General features: G+C 32.7%; 1 protein-coding gene across 3 annotated transcripts in view; it reads left to right on the forward strand.

The window, feature by feature from the left end:
• Positions 1–23,157, forward strand: part of LOC118185790 (uncharacterized) — a 74,356-nt gene extending 51,199 nt beyond the window's left edge. For 2 of the 3 annotated variants that reach the window (XM_085820597.1, XM_085820596.1), the window contains one exon: positions 18,723–23,157. In XM_085820597.1, coding sequence (XP_085676723.1) covers positions 18,723–18,830 — 108 coding nt within the window. In that variant the 3' untranslated portion in view covers positions 18,831–23,157. Of the gene's footprint in view, positions 1–7,156; positions 7,184–9,767; positions 9,796–18,722 lie in introns of all 3 variants that reach the window. The other variant, XM_035355697.2, reaches the window with a different exon arrangement.
• The last annotated feature ends 1,649 nt before the right edge of the window (positions 23,158–24,806 follow it).

The following is a 24,806-nucleotide window of genomic DNA, read 5'->3' on the forward strand; positions in this document are numbered from 1 at the left end:
TTTGGCAAATTCCAAAGACCCATTTTCATAGCACTAAAAATGGCGCCAAAAATCAGCAAACAGCAAGGCAAAAAGGAGTCCAAAAGATAACTGCATGCGAACAACAGGATTGCTTTTTATTGGCGCATCAGTGCAACTTCTACTGCGGTGGCATTAATACGTAAGTACCAAACATTCTTTTTTCCTAATACAAAAACATTTCTAGTCCTCATTTGGGGAACGAAAAAGATATCGGACAGCTGTAATCCGGGGACCTCATTGAAACTACTTCTCTAACTCAATCTGTTACCCTCCTGGGATTAAAAAAGTTTGGAGAAGTTGACATAAGTGTGTCAGCACATAAAACACTAAATTATTGCCAAGGTATACTCTCAGAGATTGACGTCCTGTTTATATTGGAAGAAGAAATTGTCTGTGAAATGTCTGACCAAAATGTCTTTGCTTCTAGGCAGATCAGGATGCGTAAAGAGGATCAGTTGATAAATGTAACTAAAAAAATATACCATATATGAAAGCAAGCAAATTGGTAACAGATACGCAGCTACCAAAAAAAAAAAAAAAAAGTCTTATGCCAGTGCATTAAAATCTTTAAAATTAACATGCATGCAAACAGTAGTAGACATAGAGAAAGGAAAGATTTAAAGCCTGTTAGAAATACAGTGAAAAGTCGTTAATCCGGACTCGTTGGGACTTCGGCGATTCCGGATTATCGATTTTTCCGGATTATAGATCATCAGTTTAAATCTCGTAAGATGGCATGCAGAAATTATAAAATTAAAAATATGAAACCGTAATTTATGAAATAAAGAACAATTATGATCTAAAGGGTATCAAAATTTGCAAAAAGAAAAAGCTTAATATTTATTTGTTTACTTAAATAAACATTTCTTTCAATGTAAGTTGTTTAAGTTTTGCTTCGTTTCATGTGATAATACTTTCTCTTTAATTCTATTAAACAGACATAATTTCTTGTTCAGTTACAAAGTTCCGCTGTTCAAGTCCTATAATTGCTGTGTCAAGAACACCGACTAATTTGTCAATCGAAATTTTTTCGTTTTCAATAACCTCTGTTACTTTTCTTCGCTATCGGAAGCGAATTATAATGACGAGGAACTTGTTTTAAATCATATCAAAGACGGAGCATATCGAGATGAAATACTACATTTGGTAAGGAATTATAAGCCAAATAAAATAAAAACATCTGATCTTCAATTATAAGCCAAATAAAATAAAAACATCTGCCCTGAAGATAAGGATAGTGCTGACAGATAACTTCCAATTCATTACGCGCCCGCCGCGCAGCGTTCCCCCCCCACATACTTTTGCTTTAGATCCTTTACATGTTAACAAATATATATCGGAAATTCTATTTGATATAATCGAAAGTTTAAGCTTACTTTTATAAAATTGCTCTTACAGTCTGAAAAAAATAATAAGCCGGATCCAATTCGAAAATTAAGGAACAACGCAATCATCAACATTAACTGAAATAGATAATTAGATAATTTTAGCTTATACGTCCATTATACATAAAACGCGCACGCGAAAACGTATTCTGCACTTGCGCACACTCATATGCGCAGTCGTAAAAGGTCTTACGCACACGCGTAAACGTCTATGCGCATGTGTCAACGCGGCGCATGCGCAGAAAGTTTTTAGTTTTGAGGTCCGGATTATAGATCATTCCGAATTATGGGTGTCCGAATTAATGACTTTTGACTGTATTAAGTATGAGAGCATGAGCTGAGATGGAGATGGAAGATGGGCCGGATATCCTAAAACATCTTACTTCCACGAAACTAATAATAATAAAAAAAAGCACTGAAAGAGCAAACATCAATTTCAATTTGTACCATTTACTTGCCTCCAAGCCAGCAAGCACATTTACTAATGAGATTCAGACGACCTAATAGAGCAGCTGCCTGAATCATGTATCATAAAAGTGGACTTTCAATAGCCATAATCCATTCTGGGAAAGTAAGGCTACAAAACTTGAGGTAGACAAATTGAGCAAATGATTGAGGATCACTGCTTCTATCTCTTCAGTAATGCACTAGATGCCTACTTTCATGAGCCTGTTAGGACATTTCACACTCTTGATAAATTCACAATTTTTTTTTTCCATTTTGCACATTTAGTATGTTGGAAATGGTGCTTATAATAGTGATCATTTTCCCATTTTTGTATTATTGCATAAGAAAGAGCAAATCCATGTTGAGGCCCTCTTGTTTTATACTTGATAGGGCAGATTGAAGTCTTCTCATCACTTACAGAGCTCACCTAAGAGATGATAAAAGTGCCTGTTGATATGCAGTTAAAGCTGTTATGTATATTATCATTCAGGCGGCTGCACTATCTTTGCGTGCACTTCAACGAAGCTCTCAATGTATTCAAAACCATGATGGAATTATGAATGTCAAGAGACGCCAAGACATCAGAGAAAAGCCTGGAGAATTTTTCTTAGGTATCCTACTGTGTCAAATCTTATAGCCTTAAAAAAAAAAAAAAAAAAAAAAAAAAAAAAAAAAGGCAAGAAATGTAAAAAATTTAAAAGAAACAAGAAATGTAAAATGTTAGAGCCAGAAGGACTTGTGGATCTCATATGTGTCATCAATATCATTCTGTATGCCAAGTAAGAGTGTGGTAAAAGTTAAAGAGGCATGCAGACTATATAAAGACCACTTGTTTTCCTTTCTGGAAAAAATGGCCAAGTGTCTAGTGGTACAGAAGAAATTGTGAACGCTTTTGGGAACATGCACTTATAAAGCCTTTGTAAAATTGAAACCATATCTTTGTTCTCATATAGAAAAGGCATATGATAAGGCATGGAGATACAGTATACTCGGCAGTCTTCATGACAGTGGATAAAGTCAGTTACTTTATTTCCACTTATTCCTAGATTATACTCCTCTTCAAACAGATAACATAAAAGCAAAAATGCATCAAAAAAGATTTAAACTACTGCTGTTTTCTACCTGATACAAAGTACATTATGCAGTTTTTGAGACTAAGAATTCCTAATTCCCTCTTCAAAACTAAGCCTTTCCCAAATTTTATGAAATGCAAATAAATTTGGATAAGAACATTTGATTCTCTTAAAAAAATGATGCCAACAATTTTAAATTTAAGAAAACGTAAACCTGAACGCAATAAAAATTATTTACAACAATTATCATTTCCCTTAAATCTGTCAGCGTTGGATCAGCCAAACGTGAAAGAATATCAGCTTTTCCCTCAATATCTTCTACGGCCTTGTCCATCATCAGATTCACAAACTGGGAGTGCTGATGATAGAGTTTCATCAAATTGACATTAAAAATGATATCACTGTTACGGTTAGTGGGAATCTCTACGATATAGTTGGTTTCAGAAATCACCCTAGTTACTCTCCCTGGCCCTATCCAATTTACCACCATTGAGGATTAGATGTGGCTAAAACAAGTACAAGACCCCCTACCTTAACCTTTTTGTAACAGTCTTGTGATCATACCAGTTTCATTTTACTCTAACACTCTTTCATTCTCTCTGCAACCAGTTCCTAATACTTTTTTTAAATCTATTTACTAAGTCCAAAACATACTTGACCACCCTAGAGTCTGAACTTTCTCCCTCTAGCCAGTTTTCTCATACGATCGTTTGGGGCATTCTCAAATTTTTCCTTTGTACTAACTCACAGAGCCCGTAAAACCTGTGCTCTCATAGCTGACAGTTCTGAAGGTGAATTATGTGAATAAAACTTTGAAATTATTATGAAAAACAATGAGCTTTTTTAAAATATTACCATTTCGAGAATAGTTTATAATAAAACAAAAAATTTCCTAATAAATATATAATATTTTAAATATTAAATTACTATAACTGGAAGAGAATAATGTCGATGTGTAATTTATAATCTGGTTAACATTTTAATAGAAATAGAATTTTGGTGGGAGAAAAAATATTTACCAGTTTTAGTTAATGAATTAAATTTTAATCTAGTTCATTGGCAACCATTTGTGCTGAGTTCACTTCCAGCCAAATGGGCTGGCTGCATGAGGTTTTCATGGTTTCTCCCATGTGTGGCATGAATATGATTCAGTTTCTCTTTAAATGTATTCCATTAATGTATCCGTTCCCTTAGGCAGATAGCCCTCACATGCTTTCCTGTAATTAAATAAACCAAACCAACACTAATTTAGTTCTTCTCAATGCTTTCAAAATTATAACATCTTGGCTTTTTCATGTTTTATTACTGTTTTCCTGAACAGAATGATATTACTTTCATCATCACTTTGCTCCATTTGATTTCATTATAAATATGGTTGTTACTCCTCCTGGCTTTGCAAATTTATTTATTTATTTATTTATTTTTTTTGGCTCTTAAAAAAGGACCTTATTTATTTGATCTTGAAAATAATAGTTTTTTTCAAAATCTGTACAAATCTAAAATCGATGTTTTGGCATGCAAATTGGGGCTTTAATTTTTAAGTAAATTGGTTTGGGTATACTTTATTTTTGGCATTAAATTAGTCCTAAAAATATTCATTATTTTTGCAAAGTATCAATAAAAATTACATTCATTCTTATTAATAGAAATTTGGTATCCATTTTCTTAAAAATATCTTTAAAAAAGTTATTTAAAAACTAAAATTAAAAAATTTATCTTGCTTATAATATTGCTTAATATAGTACAAAGTCCGAAATCCGGACTCATCGGAACTTCGGTGATTCTGGATTTGGGATTTTTCATTAGATCATCAGTTTAAATCTAGTAAGATAGCATGCAGAAATTGTAAAATTAAAAATATGAAATCCTGATTTATGAAAAAATTAAGCATTTATGATTTTAAGGGTATCAAAATTTACCCAGGGAAAAAAAAAAAAAAAAAAAAGCTTAATATTTGTTTGCTTCGTTAAACGTTTCTTTGAATGTAAATTGTTTAGGTTGATTTACTTTTTGTGCTCATACTTTCTCTTCAATTCTAACATAATTTCTTGTTCACTTACAAAGTTCCACTTTTCAAGTCCTGTAGTTGCTGTGTTAAGAATTCCGACTAACTTGCCAATTGAAATTTTTTCATTCTCAGTAACCACTCTGTCACTTTTCTCACTATAGGGAGCTCACTTTCTTCACTATCGGGAGCAGTATTTTCTGCATCTAGAACCATACTACAGATTTTGCTATTCATTAATTGATTAATGATTGAAAATCATTGTCATCACAATGAAAAACTTCTTTTATATGATCTTCATTTATTACCACTTCTCCACATTTCTTTACAAAATCTGTTAATTAGAAAATTTCACCTGTGTTTTGTGATACCCGAAACCTTTAAAATTAGCGGCTATCATCATCAAAATTAGCTATCCTTCACTATACATATTTGGCTATGCATCATGAACTTGGCGAATAACAAGTTGTTCTGTTAAATTTTATCTTGCTTCTATCGCACACTGAGACAATTAAGCCTGAATTATATTAGTTATTTATTATATTTAAGTCCATTTCTTGCACATGCTTAAGGCTTATGAGAGTTCTGAGTAAATAAATTCCCACATATACTTAAGCCTTATTGAGGGCCGGCACTAGATATCTTACCGCCTGTTGCAGTCTCTGTGGGTTCTAAATTTTGCGACTCGATGCGGCCAAACGAGCCCTGGCGATAATTCTGGGATTGTGTGAATAACAAATCAGTTATTCTTAATTCAAATAGCCCTAAATGTAATCTTTAGGTCTATGAGTATCATCAACAAAATCTATTTTTAGCATATGACAAGAAATGTTTGGTAAGTTTTTCTTTATCAGCATTTTTTATCGCTTTTAACTTAAATCTGTAATCATCGCCAAGCTTAATGTCAACATAAAAGGTTACCATACTCCTTTATTATTCAATTACTAACATTAAAAAATTGTTTAGTCATCGCTATACGAGTTATTAATCAAGTTGTCATGTTTTGATAAACATGCGGTGATGAAAGGAAAGTATAATAAATAATGATTCGCCAGGTGTGCGTCAGATCAACAATGTATCTATGTGGAATGTTTCGGTTTGAGATGTGTGCCAAGCAGATATGCAGCAATGGAGGCAAATCACTGATCATACAAATTTATGCTGAAATGATTGGCAAGATATTTTATTTGGTGTGGAAGTGAAATTTAGAATCGGGACTCTCCAAAAGTTTTATTATGTGTGCAGGGTGAGGAATCAAATGCGCATGCGTAAAGCCTACAAGAAAAACAATTTTGGTGGTTTTGAAGTCAGGATTTTAGATTATTTTGGATATTTTATGTCCGGATTTTGGACTTTGTACTGTATTTGCTACAAGTGAAAAAAACAGTGATTTTATGAGAAGCTGAATTTTAAAAAAATGATGTTCACTCCGTGAGTTACATTGTGTAAAAAGTCATTTCAAGCATTTGTTTTTCTGAAAGTTCTTAAAGTTGAATCTTAGATTTTTTTCCCTCACATATAGTCTGCTAATGACCTCACCAGTGGCTGGGTTGCTAAGACCAGTGAATACTGATGGTTTGATTCCAAGTAAATAGGCTGGCTGAATGATTGGTTTTCCTAGTTTTCCTAATGTGTAACATGAATACAATTCAGTTTCTCTTAGAATGTCCTCCATAAAGGCATTTCTTAGGCAGGCTTATATGAGTGTAGAGCTAATGTGAGCTAAGAGAGTGTTCTTAGCTGTAATCTAATAATTTAACCTAATCTACGTTAGCTAATGTTACTACTGTGGTAAAATATGGGAGAGCATCATTATGCTAAATTAATATTTCATGTACTTGATGCCATTTAAAAATTGTTGTCTATAAAAAATTCCATAACACTTCCAAGAAATATCTGCCTGAACAGATACAACTCTAATGATACGAGTTGTTAATCTGCACTACCTTGTTATTATAAATCTTTTACTTTCTTCAGTTATCATTTGGATATTCATATCTGCCTGATAACAACTGTTGTGATTCTTAATGTTTGTAATTTTTTTTCCCTACGTTCCAAAGATATTTTAAATAGATTTAGATAATGTGCATGCCATGTGAGCAGTATTTCTCAAAGTCAAAAAATTAATATATTAGAGTAGGGACTTAGTTCTTTCATTATGTGAAGTTTAACTTTTGTAGAACTCTTCATTAAAACTTGAAAATTGACTTTCTTTTTATTTTCAGTCTGATAGCATCCTGTCTGCTTCAGAGGTAAGTTTATTCCAATGTTTGGACGTGTTTAATTTTTATATAGTTCAGATTTTTGGTGGTGTTCCTCATTCTCTAAATGTTAGGCTTTTTGTGTGTTTATGAATATTTCCAGTTCTTAAAGTAAATACATTTATTTTTAATTTATAAGATCCTTAATGTGTGTTACAGAGGCCCAGTGGTCCAGTGGGGCAGTGGCTAGCGTGTCACACAGCAGCACCACAGGTCCAGGGCCTGGGCAAGGATATCTTAGCCTTTTATCCCTGGAGTGGTTCGATAAAAAGAAGTACCAAGTTTGCTTGGGGACTAAACATTGGGGGGTGGGGCTTGCAACAAGCTGACCACTTGTCAGGCTGAGATAAGTACCCCAGAACACATGGTTTAGAAAGCAGATATCAGGGCACTGCCAGGCATGGCTCTCTAAGGGCTGTTTGTGCTGCTGAGTTTAGTTTTTAAATATGTGTTACATAAGTTTTGTTTTTTGTGATTACGAGTACAGTTTAGATACAGAAACAATGCATTATTTTACTTTTTGTAAAACTATTAGTAGCATGAGAGAATTCTTCATTGTTTACCAGTCAAATGGAAACTGATGAATTTTTTATTGCAATACCATGTATGGTGTTTCTAATACACATGTGTGTTTCTAGGTGTCTAAATTGCTAGTCTTAATGTTTTGCTTTGACTATAGAAATTCCTACACTATTTTGTTAGAAGGTGATATGTCTTGTTATCTTGTGCTATCTCCTAATGTTGGAAGTCAGGTTAATTTTTTCTGTACCTAAGTGAGACATTTTGCCCTGTACTAGTTCTAGATGTTTTTGCTTGTCTTGAATTTGTTTACACATATGAGGAGATAGTAAGATTTTAAACATCTTCTGAATTGTGCTGGTTTAGCTAAGTCATTAATAATGTAGATTAAGTAGGCTAATTTACATTAGATTATTAATTCCCAAATACTATATCTGGGAAAGTGAAAAACTAGTGAAGGTTTGATTGCTTTTTTTTTTTTGCTTTATAAATACAAAATAGCAGTCTTAATACCATAAAAGCATCACTGCTTTGTGCGGTCATGAGATTTTTTTTATCATTTGATATATATTACCTTATTTTTAAAACTATTTTGATTTCTTATGTGCATTAATGATCTGTTATCTTACTAAAACTTTATAAAAACAGAGTAAAATAATTAATTATATAAATTTAGATAATGAATGTTTTTAAGTGCGTTTTTCATAAAAGATCCAAAAAGTAAATTGTTCAGACAGTTGAGCATGTGTGTATGAGAAGAAATACAAATGAAATGAAATCTATTTTTATGTTATATAGGGTTATAAAACAGACTCAAGCAAAACAATAGTACCTTGCACTTGATAATTGTATATATTGTGTAAGCTTTCCAAAATTATAAACCAGTGACTTCATGTGATTAACTTAGGAATGGAAATAACGCATTTGCTGTCAGAACAAAACTCTGTCAAAATGAACTACTCAAAGCTTTCCTTTTTCACCTGTTGCACTTCTTTTGACAAGGATAGCAAACATTTAATACAGAAGTTAAAACATTTTCAGTAAAAAGTAGTAAGTCATAAATTTGTGTCAAAACAGTATTTCTCTCTCCCCCCCTAAAAAAAGAAATGGAAACAGAGATAAGCTTTAGAAAAAAAATTATAACTTTCTCCAAATCAGAATAAAACTTTGTATTGCAGAAAAACTATAAAGCTAAAAATATAATTACGAATTGTTTCTTGATTTTTTTTCTTTTGTGCTGTAAGTCCAGATGAATGTGCAAAGAATCTCTATGAGTTAAATATAATGCTTCAGTATGTGCAGAGTAATAAATCATTAGATGCTAAATACGAAAAAAGAAACTTGTATACAAATTTTTACTGTATCGGTTGTAGTTTTAATTCCATATATATACTTTAAAATCATTATAAATTAAAATTAATAATTTGTTAAATTTATTACAAAGAACAAACTCACTGCTTCATAAATTCCAGGATAAAAAATTTCCTTTAATTGTGAAGGGGGAAGAAAAAAAAAAAAAAAAAAAGTTCCAGAACTAGCAAAGAAATCTTGAAAAGTTTGTGTACAAGATTTTTTTTTTAATATAATTTAATCATTAGTAATGAAAGTAGGACATATGACCTGATTGCTAAATATTTAAATTCCTTTCATCTTGTCCTTACAAAAGCATTTCATGATTATTGTGTAGTGGTACACATCAAGTTATGGAAACTTTTATATGTTTTTACCCTCTTTTTTAAATGTTAAACAGAAATAAAAAATAAATTCTGGAATCTATTAAAAATGGTAATGGCTATTACCCTCTTTTTTAAATGTTAAACAGAAATAAAAAATAAATTCTGGAATCTATTAAAAATGGTAATGGCTATTATGTTTGCTTAAAACTCAACTTTTTAAAATTTTATTTATGACTGTGTTGTTGTTTGGCTGGTTTGACAAGAAAAGACTTTTTGATTTTAATAAAGCTGTGGTTTACAAGAGTATAAAACATAAAAAAAAAATTGCATTACTAATTGTATTAGACTTCCATTTAAAATTATCTCATTTTATATTTCAGGTGGATTTTACTTGGTCACTGGAGGACAGTAAGCATTAGAAACTTTATATCAAGTTATTTGATTACAGAACATTAAGGAGTACATTAAACTGAAATATTTGTTATAAAATTTGTGAATAATTAGGATAGATTATTTTGATTGTCTCAAATTCATTGCTAAATATGAATGTAAATATCACATTACATAAGTCTATTATTTATCTTCGTATGGAAGTTGCTAGAGGTCAAACCTGGGAGGATAAGCAATGTATTCTTAGTGTAATTTTGAATATTAGCATGTTTCAGATATATAGAATGAAATGTGTACTATCAAAAAGTTAGAAATATGAATCCAGAGCACTTCTTGATAAAGAAATTTCTGTTCAAGATTCAGTAACAGTGGTATTCTCTTATGTGCAGTAATTCCCAAACTGTGTGCTACACAGGATGTCGTGAAATGTTGAAAAACTCCATAATAAATTAATCAAGATATTTGGTCTAACTAAACAAAAGACAAAGTGAGAAGCTAAAAATATCTAGATTTTTCATGTATGGTTTGTTTCTACTTGATCCTGTACAAAAGTAAAATCACCAGCACAGAATATTTTTGAGTACAAGCCAGCAATGCTGCACCTTATTGATCATGCTATACATGATGAAAATCTAACCTGAGAACATGTACAAGGCTAAAACAACTTTCACAGTTTCTCATGGCTCATTCTGTGAACTTTTCTTCATATTGTTGCTAAAGTTAGCTCATCATGTTATTTGATTCACGTTTGCATTCACTGGCTTTCAGAGGTTGTCTTTTCCCCCGTAGTTGAAAATCCATCATTTTGTTTGGAGTCAAATTTCATGCAATTTTTACTTCACACAGAAATGCCAATCAAATCAGCAGCAAAATTATAATTTCGTTACTGGATTTATTAGGAAAATGCTTCTGCAATTTAACAAAAACATTCATAATGATAATCTTACTTAAACTGCGTAGTATTTTTCCAGCATTGTGAAGTTTTAAAATTAGAAAATGTATCAGAGATGAAGCAGATGCCATAACAATTGCTTTCTTTTCATCCCCATCAGTGAATGAATAAATGATTTGTTTTTCTCATCAAGAGTGGGATAAGGTTGGGATACAGGAATTGGCATTTTGCCAATTGATGCGAAGAAAAGGGGATGTTTTCATTTTGATCATTGAAGGATTGATGTGATATTTGCAAATTTTTAAATAAAAAGCTTTATGCAACATAATCTATCATTTCACACATTTTTTTTATTCCTTTTTCTTTGCTTAAAACATTTAGATTTTGTAGCGTAGTTTTTTGCAATAGACATCTCGAAATAGTAGAACTATATTCTGTGGCAGACTCGTGCACTTTCTACTACCTCAAGTGCTCTCAACTTAAGTTGACCCTTAGACATGTCGATGTGTGTGTAGACCCTTCATGACAGATTTGGACTGTTCTAGAAGATCTTGCGGAACGCGTATGAGCAAGCATCGCCAGTTCAATTCACTTTGTGAGATTTTAATCTAATTATAATGAAATTAATCTCAGTGCTTCACATAAATAAACAGTGATATATGTAACATAGTTCATGTAGTAAAGTTATATTATTTCTTGTCTATTGTCTTTGCTGAATACTTTTGTCATTTTTTTGCTCCCTTCTTTTATCATGGCCCAGTTTCGAACAGTAATAAAATTAATAGCGCAGATAAAGAAAGCATGTTTTCAACCAGTGGCACAACTGTGATGAAACAAAAATATCCTAAATATGAAGTTGTTTATTTAGAGTGTAGTTTTACATCATCAGAAATGAATGGTGAAGAGGGACTCCAGTGGGAACTGTGTATTAAAATTTTCTTAGCAGAGCATATGCTTCCAAGTAAACTGGAAGCGTATGCTTCCGAGTAAACTGGAAGCTTGATTTAGAAACTAATAACCGAGCATGGTTGGCAAACCTTTTAATTTTTTTGCCAAGAAGTTAAAAGCACAGAAACAACAAAATACACCTCTCAGGACTGCATCAATATCAAACAACTCTTTGCTAACATTTTACAAGTTGCTTACAAAATCATGAAATGTAAGAAGCCTCATACCATCCCAGAACTTATTCTATCGTCTGCTGTAGATACAGTGAACATGGTTGTTGAATCTGCTGGGAAACTGCTTGTAGAAGTGCCTTTGTCCAATAACACAATTAGTTGGAGAATACAACGTATGGTGGAGAATATCAATAATTAATTAATAGAAGATTTTAAAGGAGTGGAATTTGGATTGCAGCTAGATGAGTCTGGTTTAATCCAATTACCTAGTTTGAAAAATACTTTCAAAATGAAAATTTCAGTACGTTTGCATGGATTCAAGATCCATATAACACTAATGCTCTATCTGAACTTACTGGACTTACTAGTGGGGGAAAAAAGTAAACATCGATCTCTTATTGAGTTAGCTTGCAATAAAATTTTGAAAGCAAAATTTGGTAGCATGGAATAGACAGAATTTTGGATTTCAACAAAAGATAAATAATCCCTTTCAAAGTGGTAAGGCTTAACTGCTTTTAATTCCAGTTTTATGTCATGTTTGGATGAAGCTGGGTTTTCAGCGGCCACTGTAATGAAAAGCAATTATAGAGTAAAAACCAATGTGGAAAAGAAAATGAGGGTGGCAGTATCCACTTTAATTCCACGATTTGAAAAAATGTAGAGTGATTTGCTGGCACATGCAAATCACTATACATTTTTTCAAATCAAACAAAGCTTCTCTGTCTTCATTATTCAAATTTCTATTGTACTCACATTAATTATTAATTTAATGTTAATAAAATAAAAAGATAAATAATGAAGATAGAGTAGCTTTGTTTATTTTTATCTCTTACTTACGATTATTCATTACTTAAGTTAAGGCACCATGGAAAAGTTTTAATTGAAAAAACGAGCCTCGACTCAGAAAATTTTAGGAACCACTGCCTATGTGCACAAAATAAAACATCTTTTATATTAAAAAAAAAGTGCTGTAACATTCCTAACAATTTACTTTGGATCTTTTATACACTGGGCAGGTTAGATGTTTTGATTAATGATGCAATGGTGATTACAGCTTTCATTGCTCATAATGAACTTGCAGAGAATTCTGTTGTCTTCAATAAGTGTCATGTTGTGTAACTTCAGTTTATTTTTATTGAGAAATGGTTGGACATGAATTACTAGTGAGATGCAGCATTAAGAAACTTTTATGATAAGCTAGATTGTTGTGGATGACATCATGAGCCATTACAGTGAACAATTTTGTGCTATGCACAGATTTGAACTTGCGATTCTGTCATTTTGATAATTTCGTCATATTTTTATAATTACTGATATGTATGATCGAACTTGATCTGCAAAATGTTTGTTCTACACTCCATTTGCACTGAAATCTCACACGCACAGCTACTGTGAATTTTTTTATCTAATAAAACTTGCAGCATTTGTGGCATTATTCCATATCTTTTGAATTTATATTTTATAGTAGTCTTACCATGCAACTGTGCACATATATGCATTCTTACTGGAGCAATGAGACAGTTTTGTATAGATCTGAGATATGCAGCTTTCTTTGACCCATGCAATCTAGCATTTGCTATGTTTTATGTCTGTAGACGGGATATATTTGCATATGCTTTCGAATTATAGTTAAATAAATAAGCAATGTTAATTTTTTTAAATTGTAAAGCCTTTTTAGTGCAAGTGCAATCTCCTTCTACTGCTTATTACACTGCATTAGTGTATCAGCCATTTATATATTCATTTATTGCCGTTTTTAAATTTCAAATTTCATTTTATATTAAAATTTCATAAATTATTTAAATTGTCCACAAGCACCTAGTAATTGTATGACCTTGAAATCTGATCAGATAAAGGCTAAAACAAGCTGCAATTGTTGAAGAATAAAGAACTTAAACAAATTACTTCGAATAAAGGCATTTATTTTATCAGCAACCATTATCTATTTTTTATAATTTGACACTTTATTCCTTTCTGTACTTACAAGAAACAGGTTAAAAGGTAACTTCAAAATAGGCTGTAACTTTGCATTGTATATTATGTTATACATTTCTCCTTAAGTGTATGGGATCTAAACTGTCAAATGAATGGGAAGAAAATGCTGGAATAGACATTGTAGTTTCCTCAAGACAAATCAATTCTTTTTTTTTTTCCATTTGTATTTATTTTCCCAGTAAATTAGGTGATTACTAAAATTCTTTCAGCTTCTGCATAATGGTCCAGATCGATTTTAAAATTAAGATTTCATGACTGTCATTTGCATAAAGCATTGCCTGCAATTACTGTTAAAAAAAGTTCTCCAATTTTTCTTAATAAATTACTAAATTTTCCAAATTTTTTAAACTATTCAATTGTCTTTCGCTATAAACTACAAAAAGAAAAACTCAGGTGCAACTTAAATGAAGAGTCTGATGCTGTGTTGCTTTTCTATTGTTGCTGTATTTATTTAACCATTTGCGCTACGACTAAACTTCATGGTTGCGGTGCCGTGCGCTACAACATAACAAGCGGTAAAGTATCTCATTTACGCCGCTCCGCGTCTGCGAGTGCAATCTATAGCTGTAACTCGAGAAATAAACAATCTCGTTGTTAGGCGACGTGTGCACCACGTTATTTTCATTTTTGCGATAAATGCCTATCGACGTGGTGTTCATGTCGCTCGCAGTTTGAGACGAAAGCATCTCGACGTGCGTTGCACGTCTTTTTAGTGCAAGTGCAATCTCCTTCTACGGCTTATTACACTGCATTAGTGTATCAGCCATTTATTGTCATTTTTATAGCAGAAGTTAGTTTCTGCCATGCTAGTTTTAATCAGTTTTAACCTTTTTGGTGGAAAACTTATCAACCCTGCATCTTAAACAAAACCTTAAAATATCTCTAGCTTAGTTGCTAAAACACTATTTGCTTGGTGCTGTATTGTTGTGATTTCAGTAAATTGGGGCAGTAGGAGTAATAGTGTAAAAGTACATGCTATTGTCTCGGATTACAAAATATGTTTTGAGAATGTCATATTTGTAGCTGGTCTAGAATACTAATGAAGAACATGTATATAGTATTAATAATTGATTGGATCATGTATAGTCTTAAAAATCTGATGTGGACACCACCTGACGAAGCAACTTAATCAACTTACAATGAAAGAAATGGTTAATAAAGTAAACAAATAAATGTAAAGCTTTTTTTTTTTTTTTTTTTTTTTTTTTTTTTTTGTTGTAAATTTTGATACCCTTTGGATCATAATTGCTCTTTATTTCATAAATTACGGTTTCATATTTTTAATTTTATAATTTCTGCATGCCATCTTACCAGATTTAAATTGATTATCTATAATCCGGAAAAACCCATAATTCAGATTTGCAGAAGTCCCGATGATCAGGCTTTGATTTACTTTGGATGTATGGTATGTGGATTCACAAAATTGAGTAGAAAAATTGAGATAGACTGACTACATAATTGACATTAGTGGTTTGCTTGTATAAAGATAATCATTAAAAAAACCATTTAAACCATTCAAGTTTATTTACAAACAATGAAGACAGTAGTTCTGGATTTATTAATTTAATTTTTAATTGGGAAATATTAGAAAAACCTATTCATAAATGTAGAATGTTGTAAATTATCATAATGTTTAATATGGAGATTTCATGTATTTACCATTCCATTGTTATCTCATGGAATGTCTTGCATAAATAATTTCTGAAGTTTAAAATCAGAGAGTTAAATGTAGGAATAATTATCTAAAAATTATTGTATTTTAATCAGGTAACTTTGAAGGTTGTCTTTTGTCTACACAAATTTTAGTGTTAATTTACACTGCTGGCCACCCAAATTGCAACACCAAGAAAGACAAGAGATATCACAACAAAATTTATTTAGTAGATAGCATGTTGACCAAGTATCAAATGATTAAATTTATAGACTTCTGTGAAGTGTGGCTCCTTCCAGAATCAGTAGCCAGAGTAGCTGCCATTGTTGGAGATCACCGCTGCCACATGCCTCACCATTGATTCAAAGAGACTTTGGATGTGTTCTTGGGGTACAGCAGACCAAGCAACTTCCACATGTTGCCAAAGTTGATCTGGTGTGGCAGCTTGGGATGTAATCTGGGTAAATCATTCAGCAACCATGGGCCACATGTTTTCTATCTGCGAAAGATCTGGAGAGCGAGCCGGCCAGGAAAGCAATTCAATCAAGTGATTGACAAAGAACCCTTGGACAATGTGTGATACATGTGGTCACGCATTATCCTTTTAAAATATAGCTGTGGGCAAGCCCTGAAGGTAAGGAAGGACAACTGGCTCCAACACCTCGGGAGATGTAGAGCTGGCTGTTTAAAGTACCGGCAATGCGTACTAGAGGAAAGTGAGAGTGATATCCAATACTGCTCCATACCATAATACCCGGTGCAGAACTGGTGTAGTGGTGCATAATACAGCTCTTCAGCATCCTCTCTCCACTGTGTCTCCAGATTCGAATCTGACCATCGTGGTGTTGCAGACAGAAGCGTGACTCTTCAATAAAGACAATTTCGTTCCATTCTGCTGCCCACATCCTTCTTTCATCACACCATCGGCGGCGGAGACGTCTGTGGTTCTGCGTCAAGGGTAGATGAAGCAATGGACGTCTTGCGAACAGACCACTATGCTGTAAACGGTATCGAATGGTACGCACAGACACTGGATGATGTGTTACTGACTGAATGTGCTGTGCTATGGTTCGTGATGTGACTGAGCGATCTGTCACTGCTATGCGCACAATGTTCTCCTGTCATCACGTGAAGTGGTGTACCGAGATGGAGGCGATCAAACACGTCGCTCCGTTGTACCTTCCTGCATCTAACAATCACATATCCGCATTACAGTTATTTGGTTTCCTCCAACACGACTACCAATTTGCCTGAAAGATAATCTACACTCTCGGTAGGCCACTATCCTTCCTCTGTCAAATTCGGATACTTGATCAAACGATGATCGCTGTTTATTACGAGGCATAATTGATCGTTTTTTTGAAAAACCTCAAGAAAAACCCAAATTGCCGAACTTGAAATCGTCGAAAACTCCAAGCCTTAAATGGCGCTTTGAAGTGGCGCCACAGGCGCGCACTGACATTCGTCTGCGCTGAAATTCTAATCATTTGCATATCTCACCTTCACTAATGCATGTTGTAAATTTCATGTTATTTGTATGCTTCCTTCAGGGTGTTGCATTTACGGTGGCTAGCAATTTATTTATGTGAGGAGATCATAAATTAGTGGTTAAAGCCATGCACAGTCTCATAACAAAAATGAAATATGTTTACAACATTAAGTGCACATTACTTAAGTCTGAATTTTTGTGAAATACTATATCTCAGTCAGTAACTTGCTGACAACTCTAAAATGCTAAATACTGTATTTGACAGCATATAAGACGCACTTTTTTTCCTAAATTTGGTCTCAAAAAAGTTACCTGCGTCTTATACGTGAAGGACACTGGTTAACTTTAAATACTGAATGCTATTTTTAGCCTGGATAAAGGTCTAGACACACATAACTTTTTGTACATCTGCCATAATTATTTTATGCATGCGTAAAATATGTGTCGCCAAAAAGTGCCAAAGCTCGAAGCTGATGTCGAAGTTCGAACAGGTTCAATGGTCACATTACGTCTATGGAGCCTTTCCTTCTTTACATAGACTTTCTTTGACTCAGCCGACACACGTGTCGGTATATGTGCTACTCTGTATAAATGTGTCAGTATCGGTGGTTAAAACTGTTTGTTTTAAAAAATACCCTGGAAAATATAACTACAGGAAACAAAAGATTAAGCTATACAATTCAGTATAAACTAGGAGTGTTAAACTACGCCAAAGTGCATTGAAACAGAGCAGCAGCAAGGGATTTCGGTCCACCAGCTACCGAAAAAAAATAGCTTGCCGTTTGTTAATTTTCTTTAATAAAAATATGTTTTGTAATTGCATTCAGAAATTGTTTATTTGGCTTTTACGAAACATGAGAACTAAAATAAACCACATTTAAAATTTTTGTGGTACCGCGCTGTCGCGCAGACTATTGAAACTTTTTTTCCTCGTGTGTGGCCGTCTAAATAAGTGTGCATCTTATATGCCGTCAAATACGGTACGCATCTTCTTTTGAATATCTGTTTTTACCATATGTTGGGTTTTCAACCGGTGGTACACAAGAGAAAAAATGGTGGTACGCAAAGAAGCAAAGTATTTTTAACTATTAAATTAAAACCCTAACATTCTGTTTGAGTTTTTTTCTCTAAAAATCGTAAATTTATGCAATTTGAGCTTTGTTCAAGAGTGGTGGTGGTAGTAGTACTTTGTAGTGGTGGCACTACAGGTTTTCAATTTTTGTTTAGATGGTACGCATTAGTCAAAAGGTGGAGAACCATTGGTGGCGGAGACGTCTGTGGTTCTGCGTCAAGGGTAGATGAAGCAATGGACGTCTTGCGAACAGACCACTATGCTGTAAACGGTATTGAATGGTACACACAGACACTGGATGATGTGTTACTGACTGAATGTGCTGTGCTATGGTTCGTGATGTGACTGAACGATCCGTCACTGCTATGCGCACAATGTTCTCCTGTCATCACGTGAAGTGGTGTACTGAGATGGAGGCGATCAATTACGTCGGTCCGTCGTACCTTCCTGCATCTAACAATCACATATCCGCATTACAGTTGTTTGGTTTCCTCCAACACGACTACCAATTTGCCTGAAAGATAATCTACACTCTCGGTAGGCCACTATCCTTCCTCTGTCGAATTCAGATACTTGATCAAACGATGAGGCATATTACTGGAATATGTCATTTTCAAAGTTGCCTGATTGCATAGCTGATTTTCTTTTGTAATAGTAATATAAATTTTAATATTTTAAAAATTTATTTATAGGTTAATTAATACTTGTTTAACTTTCTTTTTCAGAACCTTTTATGTGAAAATACTGTCTCAAGAAATGTTTTAAGTGGTAGTACTGGAAAGCAGTGGAAATTTTTACTTTTCAGTTTTAGTGATTTTTTTTTAAAGTTATAATTTTAGAAATACATAGATAAGATTATAAGATTATTTTATATAGATTTATAGAGGTATGGTAGAAATGTATTGTTGATACCTAAAGATTTTATGTAGAGATTTTTTAAATATTGCTTATTAAGTTCATTAAAAATTTTAATGTGCTCTGTTTCATGTCTCGTTAATTGTTAGTGGTAAACAACTTTTCCATATTGCTGATAATTAACTGAACCATTCATTTGAAAGCTCTATAATTTGGTTTTTATTGAAAACAGAACAAAAAAAATATTTTAAAAATTTTCTTCGTGTAGAAGGTATACATACATATGTGAGTAATGATTATTCTTAGAATGGCACCTCATTCTTGGTTATGTTTGCTATTCATTAATTTTATATAATCAACCATTTATGTTATTTTCATGTTATTTAAAATATCGATTAAGCTCCTGATGTACTTGAAATATAACGTCATCTGTAGCATGCTAATTCTAGTTTAGGATGTTACTTGTGTGAAGGTTGTGGATTTTTACTAAGTAACCTTAAATCTTTATTTAATTAAATATTTGTATATTTATTAATTTTTTCATTCTGAAATACAAATTTTATTTCCTGTGTTTAAGGTGACTTGTTTGAGAGGAATGTGCATTTTAATAATATTTGTTAAGGTCTGTAGTTTTTAGTTTGCTAAAATTAAAGCCTGTTAGTGACTAAAACTATTGAGCACTGGTAATTTGTTCCATTTGCAGTTGAGAACTGCAGGATAAGCTGGTTTCATGAATGTTTTTGTGGTCAACTGCAAGGTAAATATCAGCCCTTTTATCTTATGCGAGAGATAGTTTTTGGACAGATAAGTCAAGAGTGCTTAGGAGTAAATAATGTTTTGTTAGTAATTTAAAAAAAAAAAGACTTTCATTATGTAAAATACTTAAATTGAAAAAATTTAAATGTCTCATACGTTTTTATATTTTATATGTGGAAAATTAAAATAAATCAAGGAAACTTGTGTTGAAGTAAGTTTTGATTTGACCATTTGTAGGCCTACTTTCAAAAGCTTTTCATTGTAAGTTTAAAAGTTGCAATCATGTCAGAGATACCTTTTAATAAAATAGAAATGTTAGAGAACCTATATGATTTAAGGTAAAAAATTCATCATAAAAGTTTTCATTACAAACCTGTTTGAGACATCAAAATGTCAGATGAAGAGCTTGACACATTTTACCTTTCTGGGAAAAACATTATGCTATTATCAACACAGTACTTTTGTCTAAATGTAATATGAATAGTGACCTGAGAGAACATGCTAGGACTACTTTGAGCGAGTAAAATCTGTTGTAATTAAGAATTTTGAAAGATTACAATCAACTGATCATAGTGAAGCTTTGCATGCCCAGTTTGAAAGCCTCAGATATGAAACCTTTTTAAGCTGATATGGTATTGCCATCTAGGGAAGAAAATATAAACTTTCAAATGATTGTAATTTTTTTCTTTCAGCAGCTGCTGAATTGGAAAATATTTCATCTCTTGATTTAAAAAAATCTTGAATGAAAATATTAATCCTGCGGAAAAGAAATTGGCTATTAAAAATATAAGGGGATTTCTAATAATTAGAATTTTTATACAGTGTTATTCCTGTACTTAATTGTGGTAAGCAAAAGCATGAAGTCAAAAAGAAACCTTAGCTAATTTCTTCTGTTTCATTAAGGGCAGAAAACTTCTGCTCTTATTAAAAATATGTCAAATTAAATTTATGATAGATCTGTGTTAACTGTTCTGTGTGATCAAAATCCTGATGTGTTTGGTGATACTGAAGGTATTAACGACATAAAATTATGTTTTGCTCTTAAAAAATTCCAGACCTTGGAACATGTTGTTGTCGAAATGAAATCCAAGCTGTACTGCAAATGTCTGTCTTTGGATATTTGCATTTTGAATGGCTGGCTTGTAGGGGATTTTATTATAATAAACAGATCATTTAAATGCCTTCGTTGCAACTACAGAGGAGTTTCCTGTGAAAACTCTTCTGTAGTTGCAATGAAGTAATTGCTTACTTACTGCAATTGCTTACTTCAGGTGTGCCAAAGAACATAAAAATGAGCACTTCTAAAATCAGGAAAGCTTGTATTAACTGCATCTATTTTAATAGCAAAATCAGGAATGCTACCCAGAAGGTTGATGCCAGGCATAAGCCTTTTTCAGAAAATTGTCGTTCTGAGAATTTAATGAAGAATAGAATTATTTTTCAAATTAATTATGACTAATTCCTCATTTTCTGTTTGTAAAATTATTCAGCTTAAATTCTGACATTGATATCGCTTTATTCAGGAGCCTTACTCACATAAACACTCTCTTCCCAACTTGTCTGCCTCGTATACGGTATATTTCGATGCTAATCGTGATATCATTGAAGCTGCTGCTATCGAATAGAATCACAAGTTCTCTACTCTACTTGACATTTATAATCGTGATTATAATCTGTTTTTTTCTTCATGTTACTCTCCATACTTGCAATTTTATTTTTTTCTCATATTATTTTGAACTTGACAGAAATACTGATTTAGATTTGCATAAAATTAATGGAGCATTTACATTAAAAACAGTAGTAGATTGATTTGGGCTATGGATGCCAATAGTAAATCTAAAACTTTGCATAGTCCAATTCCGGATTTCTGAGGTGTTAAGCTTTGTGAATTTTTAAGTATGAATAATTTTTTTATTATCATTAAAGACTGTGGTTGTACTTTTTTGTCATATGCAAGGTTCAAGGAATATTGATATTACTGTGTGGGAGCTGACCTTCTTGGAGATATTTTGTCTAGGTGTCAGTAGCCAGATTATGAATCCCTCTCTGATCACACTATGATTGAGTTTTATCCACTCACAGTTTCTAATTACTCTATGACAGAGAGAACAGCAAGATAGTCTTCAACATACAGAAAGCTAACTGGGATGTTTTTTATTATTCATGTAAGCAATCTTTTAATAAGCTCTCAGAGTTTATTGATTGCTGTAAAGATAAGCATGTCTTAGACAGTATCCTAGAAATCTATAATGCATCAAGGTTTCCATACCTGTCAAAAAGTTAAGAGTTCACAAGGCACTTTGACGAACTATTGAAATTGAATGCATGAGAAAACAGGTTAATGCTGCTAGACGTAGGTTTCTACGAAATCATAATCCTACTTTTGGAGACCTGTATAAGCTAAAATATCTACACTAAGAAATACAGTGACAGTTCAAAGCTCTAGGATGTATAGTTTAACTGGGAAAAGATTTTCTAATGAAAATTCTTGAAAGGAATGTTTGAAAGAAAATTTATATGAATGTTATAAAGGAAAATTTTATGAAAAGGAAGCCCTACCAAAAGGCTCCAGCTCTCAGGGAGCCCCAAATTGTTCTGTAAACCATCATAACTTTTTTTCTTTCATAGAAAGGGGGAAAAAAAAGGAAATTGAATATTAGGGGTAGGAAAAGGAATATAAAGTCAAAGGACATATTATAATCCTTTCAAAGAACAGGGTGCCTTAAGTCCCTTGATCATCTTATTTGGGCTGTTTCCCGCCTTTTTTTTTTTTTTTTTTTTTTTTTTTTTTTGTTAATGCAATGCACACAAAGGGTATTAAGGGAAAAGATGTCTTTGTGGAGGACTCTAACTGCTTAATGGGAGAAAACAAAGTGCTACATGGCTCGTATTCATGTTACTCGTGGGGAAAATTACAAAACCTCCCATGCAGCTGACCTCTTAACGAGTATTCAAACCCAGCACAAACTACCAGTGTTCATCCACTTTACCACTTACCTGCTTGCGGGCATTATTGGGTCTTGATTGGACCTTAATGTTATACAAATGGTATTTTGAGAAATTTTCGATCTTACTTGAATGTGAGTTGTGTATATTTGTGTAGTGATAACCTGAAGTTTATAATCCTCTGGAATGAATGAGTATGTGTTTTCTTAATCTATAATATTTTCTTATATTTATTTTTTTCTGTGTGTAATATGGATGCAATTTTTATTAATATTTATGATGCTAGATAAAACGTCAAAGATAAAAAGTCATCTCTTGCTTCATAACAATCTTCTGGCACTTATGGGGTCAATTAAATGCATGCTCTAAACTCATAGGTGGCTGTGAAATCAATTTCAAGTTTAATACTATTTTTCCCACTAATATTCATATCTTTTATAATATCATTACTAACTATTTTTAAAAAAATATTGTTATATTTGAATTTTTAATATATTTTGCTAAAGTATCAGTTAAATGTAACTGATTCATGTTTTCATATTTTGCCTCACTGTTTCGATCTTCTGTAAATTTTTCTGTTCAATAAATATCTTGGACTTAGAAGGCTGTATATTTTTTACATTGCATCAAATTAATACTGGTCTGAAAAGCTTCTTTAACTATTCGTGCATGTATATACTAACATTTTATTAAACTGGTTGACTGTAATTTCTTTAGCAAAGGCATCTTGAACTTGTGGATGTTCAGAGAAATATGAGTTTATGCTAAAATCTTACCTTCTGGCATAATTACATAACCAAATAAGTGATGAGCTTTCAGAATTATAGTATCAAAGCATTTTGTTTCATACAGCCAAATAAATCCTAATATCGTATACGTAAGCTAAAATTTCAGTTGACATTTTGTGAAGTTGCACATTTTTTAGATTATAAATATATAATAAATTCAAAAATGTCATCATTGATGCTGCAGGTGTTGAAACATACTATGGAAATACTTGGAAATCATGTAGATTCAATAAGAAGCAGTCATGGTAGATCCCATTTTCTTTTATTTTAATTTACATTTTAAGCCCCCAGGTAACTTGACACAGTAATTATATGCTTGTTCCAAAGCATAATGTATTTAATATTGATGCAGTAAGAAGAGAGTAGTGTGACAGCATCTTATTGGCAAGAGAAGCTAGAAGGAAGTGTGTGTGTTCAGAACAAAATCTTAATTTGGAAAGAATTGATTTTGATTTTCATATCATTTTGATTGGCTAATAAGTAACTCTTTAAAGTTATTGGCTGAAGACTATAAGTTATTTTCTCCGAGCATTATGTAAAAATTCTGTGACATGGATTAATTTGAAAATTACATTATTTAGAGAGGTTTATAAGTAATTGCTATTTTTAGAATACAAAAGGAAAGTTGGCGATATCTCGTCAATTCCGTGAGATAGTTTAAATCTGTTTGACTCATTGTCAAAGAAGGCCCACGAGCGGTAAAGTCGTTGAACACTGGTAGTTCGGTTCGAGGTTCAAATTCCGCGAATGAGCTGGCTGCACGGGCGTTTTCGAGGTTTTTCCCATGTGTAACGTGTGTACGAGCCAGTTTTCCTTAGAAAGTTCTCCACGCAAGCATCCCTCCCATTTCGCAGATAGCCCTCGATGCTTTGCCGTAATCACATAAACCAAACCAAAACAATGTCAAATAGATTGGCCCTGTATTCTAATTTTTTCCGGCAGACCTTCGCCTCTTTCAAGTATTTTATGCTCATTAATAAAAAATGTATAATTACTTGTGTGCAAAATTCGTAACATTGCTCTCTTCTCAAGGACTGCACGCACTGGCCAGTACAATCCCTGAACAAGAAGCCATACTTACAACAAGGAAAAAAATATAAAGTAATAATTTCGATAAATAGTATACAACAGATCAAACAATAAATGTATGGATTTATTGATTGTATTTATTGTAAACAACTAAATCAAATTATGTATAAATCAATAAATGTATGGATTCGCAGATTTGGTATACATAACAGTGCCCCGTTTATCGCATACTATTTAATATATACACTATGGACATAGTAACACAAGCAGACAAAGGTCACGACCGAAGAGCATCTGGGATGGGAATAGCCGGAAAGAAAAGGGTAACTTTTGATCTCACTCCTGTTGGTTTCTTGAAACCATCAGCGAGAGATTATTAAGGGGAGTCATCATCTTTACACATTCAAAAAAATCGATTTTTTTTTTTTCCATTTT

Source organism: Stegodyphus dumicola, chromosome 7, assembly GCF_044657685.1.
Source record: "Stegodyphus dumicola isolate Sdum_Otavi_A_Nest chromosome 7, ASM4465768v1".
NCBI lineage: Eukaryota > Metazoa > Arthropoda > Arachnida > Araneae > Eresidae > Stegodyphus > Stegodyphus dumicola.